The sequence below is a fragment of the Tachypleus tridentatus genome, chromosome 5 (genome assembly GCF_004210375.1).
Source record: "Tachypleus tridentatus isolate NWPU-2018 chromosome 5, ASM421037v1, whole genome shotgun sequence".
Lineage (NCBI taxonomy): Eukaryota > Metazoa > Arthropoda > Merostomata > Xiphosura > Limulidae > Tachypleus > Tachypleus tridentatus.
This window is the reverse complement of record NC_134829.1, coordinates 39,430,039-39,436,450: the sequence shown is the minus strand read 5'-3', so window position 1 is coordinate 39,436,450 and position 6,412 is coordinate 39,430,039. Positions and strand designations below refer to the sequence as shown.

The 6,412-nt window shown below is 36.3% G+C and overlaps 1 protein-coding gene across 1 annotated transcript; it reads right to left on the bottom strand.

Moving 5' to 3' along the window:
• Window positions 1-1,233: 1,233 nt before the first annotated feature.
• Window positions 1,234-1,782, bottom strand: LOC143250336 (uncharacterized). Its single transcript, XM_076500786.1, has one exon. It carries the CDS (start codon window positions 1,780-1,782, stop codon window positions 1,234-1,236), a length of 549 nt encoding a protein of 182 aa, XP_076356901.1.
• Window positions 1,783-6,412: the final 4,630 nt, after the last annotated feature.

Here is a 6,412-nt window from a genome sequence, read left to right as displayed (position 1 = left end):
TTGGCCAATACTTCATACAACAGAAATAGCTTAGGCAGAATATCTAAAGTATATCAGAATAACATTTTAATGTATTCAGAAAGCATTAACCAAGTAATCATAGTTGCCAATAGATAGCGTGTTCAGATAAGTGTTCATTGTCTTTCGGTAGTATATAGAAACAGCGTGCTTTCAGGAACAGTTTACTGCTGTTGTCACATAACCAATAAAAATGATTCTAAAACCAATCATTATATATATATATATATACTTTTCGGATATTTGGGAAAGGTCATTCAGTGTATATCTGCGCTAATCATCCCTAATTTTTAAACCGATAGACTAACGGGAAGGAAATTAGTGAACAGCAGTTACCACCAACACATTTGACCATTTCTCACAACGCACCCATCATGGCGTTTTTTGTGTTGTTGTTTTTCGTGTGCGGTAACAGGACGCCATAGATGGGTCTGCAGTCCATCACGCTTAACACTGGACCACGGTCAGTTCTTATATTTATACTATTTCATCTTACGTCTGTCATTGCTGACCGGACAGTATCGGCTGTTATCCTCAATAAACAGAAAAATATCTTCATTACTGATGTTTTGTTATTACAGCTTGTTGAGGTCAACAATTCTACACAAACATTTAATTTGACTTTTGAAATGAAGGGAATACATTACACAACATTTGTATAGCTTTCTCTCTCATTACACAACATTTGTATCGCTTTCTTAGCGCCTCTCATACACAACATTTGTATCCTTTCTTAGCGCCTCTCATTACACAACATTTGTATAAACTTTTCTTAGCGCCTCTCATTACACAACGATTTTTAGCACAACATTTGTATAGCTTTCTTGGCCTCTCATTACCAACATTTGTAGCTTTCTTAGCGCCTCTCATTACAAGTGGTTACGAACACACGCAGAAAAGATTGATACCGTCACAATTATTTCTTGGGCTAAACTATAATCAAGTCTCTACTAAAAAAGACCAGTTTAAGTAATTGTTTCCTTACATTTTACGTTATTAATTAAGTTACTAAACCACAGAACATTCAACAATATTTCTCCTGGTTAGTGTAGAATTTCTTCTAAATTATTTGCATGTGTATATCAATGAAAAGGTACAAAATGTGACCGTTACTTAGATAATTTGATGTATTAGTTATTCAGAGATATGAGGGAGAAAATGTGGACAGAACACAGAAAACATCACATGCAGATAAATGTAATTAAAAGTAAGTAGCTAACCCATAAAGCTGTCGAAAGTACAAATGAGCTCAGATGTAGTGAACTGATGGGTCAGAAGAGACTTGCCCACTTGAGAACTTCCACTCACAGCTATTCTGAAGACTGTTGGAGAGAAGTCGCTTTTTCTAATGTAAGATTGGTTGACGACAGGTGGAAGGATCTGAGGATGCGAATCTTTTGTTGATAAGCTGTTCTGACGAGACCGAAAAGAATCCCCCTGGTTTACCACACCTTTGGACGTTAATGAAAAGTTCCGTAGTCTCTGATAAAAGCCCTCACAGTTTCCAGTAAATGTGGAAAGTCTGGGATTTAAGAAGGAGGTTGCGTCGAGCGGAAAACTCGCAAATCTTTGTCGAAAGAGAAACTTTTCTGATAATTCCGTCTGCAGATGCGACGAATTGTGTACAGAATATGATCGTCCAGTTTTCCTTTGCTTTGATTCTGTGATTTGAGAGAACGGGTGATCTCCTAACGGCCGTTGCTGACTGTTTCGGCGAATAACAGCGCCAGAAGAGATGTTTTGTATACACGTAGATTTGTCCATTGCACGTGTTAAAGACCACCCTCGTTTATTGAGGTTTAAGTCTTCGTGACACGAAATTCGCCGTCAGTCTGGCACACTTTGAGGTATCTTATAGGTCATCGTGAACTTTTATAAATCCTTATCGAATGTCAAACAGAAATAAAATTTCACGTTTTTTCTCCCCCTCTGAAGCTTCCGTTTCCACGAGCCTACAAACTCCAAGCAGCTTTTGTGATTCAATGTTGACTATCGAAAACCACGTACATACTCAGTCAAATATATATATATGTAAAGATAGATGGATATCAGCTACAAGACACTGTAATCTCGCGTAGCGTAGAATGACGTCAGAACAGGTGGTAACATGTTGCCTGGATTTTCCAGCTGTGCACACGGCTCTTCTATAAGCCTTAAAGCACTGTCGCGTCTACCAATGAGATTGTTCACTGTTATTTTGTGTAGGATGAAGCGAATAGGACGAACCAAATTGTTTTTATTTTTCACTTTTACATCAATTTGTTTTGGAATTTCGCACAAAGCTACACGAGGGCTATCTGTGCTAGCCGTCCCTAATTTAGCAGTGTAAGATAGAGGGAAGGCAGATAGTCATCACCACCCCCCGCCAACAATTGGGCTACTCTTTTACCAACGAATAGTGGGATTGACCGTCACATTATACACCCCCCACGGTGGGGGGGGCAGCATGTTTAGCGCGACTCGGGCGAACCCGCGACCCTCGGATTACGAGTCGCACGCCTTACGCGCTTGGCCGTGCCAGACCCTTTACATCAAAGCAAAAAACGTAATTAATAGAGTTTTCTTCCAATGGTCAGTTTGAAAACAGACTTGGACCGTAAAATGTTTTAGGAACAATGTTGACCAAGATTTATTCTGTTTCTGTTTCAACATCAATCCTATGGATAAAAAAGAAAAAAAAATTTCCAAGGCCCTCAAAACGTTTATTTAGGACAATCGCTCAATTAAACTAAATGTGAACTTTTAAGTATTCACAGTAATAATTAATTATAGAAAATGCCAGATTTTTACTCCACTCAATCACACTTTTATAGATAAAATGTAATTACGTATTTTGCCCCGATTTTTGCGTTCCTTGTCTCACCAACCACATATTTCATACTGTAACACACAAGTAACACAGTTATTCGTTGTTTTATACACACATAAACAGTTCACTTCTGTAGTTAAATGGTCTTACTTTTAGATAATACTGTAAATAAACTAAGGAACTGTTTTTATTTGTTCTTCAGTCGAACAATGTAACTTCCAGGAACATAACAAAATACAAAATACAAAATTGTATTACCAAAATACAATACCAAAAAAACATTTTATTTGTGTGTGTGTGTTTTGTTATAGCAAAGCCACATTGGGCTATCTATTGAGTCCACTGAGGAGAATCGAACCCTTGATTTTAGCATTGTAATACCGTAGACTTACCGCTGTTTTTATTTTGTGCAATTTAGACCTATTTAAATAAGCAATTCAAAGAAATAATTATTGTACTGTATGTTTAGTTTATGATATATTTAACAGAATGTTAGAAACATATAAAGGAATTATATTTTCTCTTAATATAAAATTGACCTGTTTTCCAGCATTCTTTATTTTAGCGAGAGAGGAGCATTCTGGAAATTCTCAAATAAAATAATTTTAGTAACCGGCTAGTGACAGGAGTTTAATCACGCGTGTGCTACAAATCACTGCGTGTTTTAACCGATTCTTTGATTCGGTGAGTAAAAAAATAACAATAAAACTGTAGATTTTGAAAAATGTCTTTCTTCCTTTTTTGGCAAAATATATTTAACTAAAAACATAAGAAGACCCCCTACGAAGGAAAAATTCGAAAATGTGTGTATGTTTTCTTACAGCAAAGCCACATCGGGTTATCTGCTGAGTCCACCAAGAGGAATCGAGTCCCTGATTTTAGCGTTGTAAATCCTAGACTTACTGCTGTGGCCGTGGGGACCAATTGTAAAATAATACTTACTTGCTACTCACACAAAGGCTTTTCATGTCATTCCAAGGATTAGCAGACAGGATGAAAGGAAACGGATGTGGATGATTAATTCTATCAGTCGGTGTAAACGTAAAATATCGATTCAGGTGCCATCAACAGCCTTGACAATGACGTCTTTAAGAGCAATTCCTTTGACGTCATCACAACGATAGTGTGTAAAGTTGTACACTGGTAGTTTTAGTGACGAATAATATACCCTCAAACACGACAAATCGAACAAAACTGCTCTTGACTTACTTGTACTAGCTTATGTTTCATCCACACACACACACACCAAAAAGTCGTTTTGTTATATTCATTGTTTGTAAATTAAGCAGTTCTCTTAACATGTAGGGCATGTTTAATAATTTATTTTAAGTCTTATCGTAAGAGGAAAGAAATATAAATTAACCAAGTGTGTTTGTAAGTTATACTCTTTTGCAGTCGTCTGACGTCACGTGAGGAAGGCCTCCGATGGGGCAGCGGTAAATCTACATATTTACAAAGATTAAATCAGGGATTCGATTCTCCTCGGTGGGCACAGCAGATACACTTATGTCGCTTTTCTATAAATGAAAAACACACACACTCACTCAGGTGGGGAAACCTACTGGTTACGTAGCGGTAAGAAGCTACTTCTTTTTTTAACGCATGGTGGCGTTAGTTTGTTAGACACCAAACGAAATTCGTTTTTGTTATTCCACTTTTCTTGATGAAAATAAATGAGTTTTTTCTCCAAACGAAACAACACATTTGTTTGTCACTGAAGGTAGACTAAAGATCCCAAAATATCTAATCACAAAATTTGGTTTCTAGAATATAATATTATAATAATAATCTAAAGGATCTGTTCTAATACTTATTTAATTAAATTAGTGAATCAAATTTCAGAGATGTTATTTAAAATGTTTCATATGACCCTTTATCAACCAATCATAAGAGTGTGTTATACTAAGATGTCTAGGCCTAATGGTTATATTTTCTTTCAACGCTAAATACCTACAGGCTTAAAGGATATCTTCCACATCTACAACGTAACTTATAAACCAGAGTATTTTTGGTAAGTAATAGGAAACACGTGGTGCAAAGCAGAACTTGGTTATTATCAAAGGCATTAAATTACGTTTTTATGACAAGTTTTAGCATTACAGTTTTGCCAAAGTAAATATCGAGGCCGAAGCGAAAGAGATATTATATGTCATCGTTGAAATGAATGATTTTTCCTAGAAACCAACGAATCAGCGACGAAAACCTGCCCTGAAAAACTGAAGAACAGAAACAGACACGGAACTAAACTGTAAATATTTAGTAGTTTAACTGATAGTAAAATTTGTCTTTGAGATAACATAACATTGTTGCTGTCTACAAGTGACTTAAACTGAGGGTTTTAGTGATAATAATTATTTTGTGTACAAATAAAAAATATTCTATCAGTGAACAAAATAAAAGTGATATTTATTCATTATTTTTTTCAAATATGTTTTTACAAAATACCATGATCAACAGTTGTTCAATGTCTTAAAATTTTCATATTTAAATACCCCTTTTTAAAATAAAACATTGTAATGTTTGTTTTTTGTTTTGTTTGTTTTGAATTTCGAGCAAAGGAACACGAGGGCTATCTGAGCTAGCCTTCCCTAATTTAGCAGTGTAAGACTAAAGGGAAGGCAGCTAGTCATCAACAACCACCGCCAACTCTTGGGCGACTTACTCTTTCACCAACGAATAGTGAGATTGATCGTAACTTTATAACGCTACCATGGCTGAAAGGGCGAGCATGTTTGGTGCGACAAGGATTCGAACCCGCGACGCTCGGATTACGAGTCGAACGCCTTAACACACTTGGCCATGCCGGGTCACATTGTAATGATAAAGGTCAAATTGAAATAACCTTATATACATATTTCGGAATTAAACCATTGTCCACTTTTATTTTAATGTTCCTCTATCGCTGGTCACGTGGTTAAGGTAGCTGCTTGGAATCCCTGTAACACCAAACATGCTCGCCCTTTCAGTCGTGGGAGCGTTATGTGTGATGGTTAATCCCGCTATTCGTTGGAAAAAGAGTAGCCCAAGAGTTGGCGGTGGGTGGTGATGACTTGCTGCTTTTCCTTTAGTCTTGTACTACTAAATTAGGGACGGTTAGCGTAGATAGCCCTCGTGTAGCCTTGCGCGAAATTAAAAATAAAAATGTATAGCGCTACCTAGTTGCAGCCATGGGAAGTTATTAGCTAATGTTTTTTTTCATTCAATCAATTCTGCAGGTACAAAATATTGTCATCTTAAAAGATGTTAACGACAGCTAATTCAAGTTTTACTTTTGACAGTGTGTCGTACACTGTTTATCTTCCTTTTTTATTACAAACTGCGAGGATATATTGATAATTCAGCAAATTAATATGTTTCTTCAAGAAAGTTATGAAACTGTTCTTCACTAGCGACAATTTTGATCGGTAACGGTAAAACACTTACTTCAAAACAGATAAGTATATGTTTTCTTAAATGGCAACGTAAATAAAATCATTATTAGTTGGTATGATGAAAGCAACCATTTTTTTTATGAGCAACCAAAGAAGAAGTAACTAAGTGGGTAGAGAAAAGGCTAGGCCTAAGATGGCGAGGTGGTTTATTTGT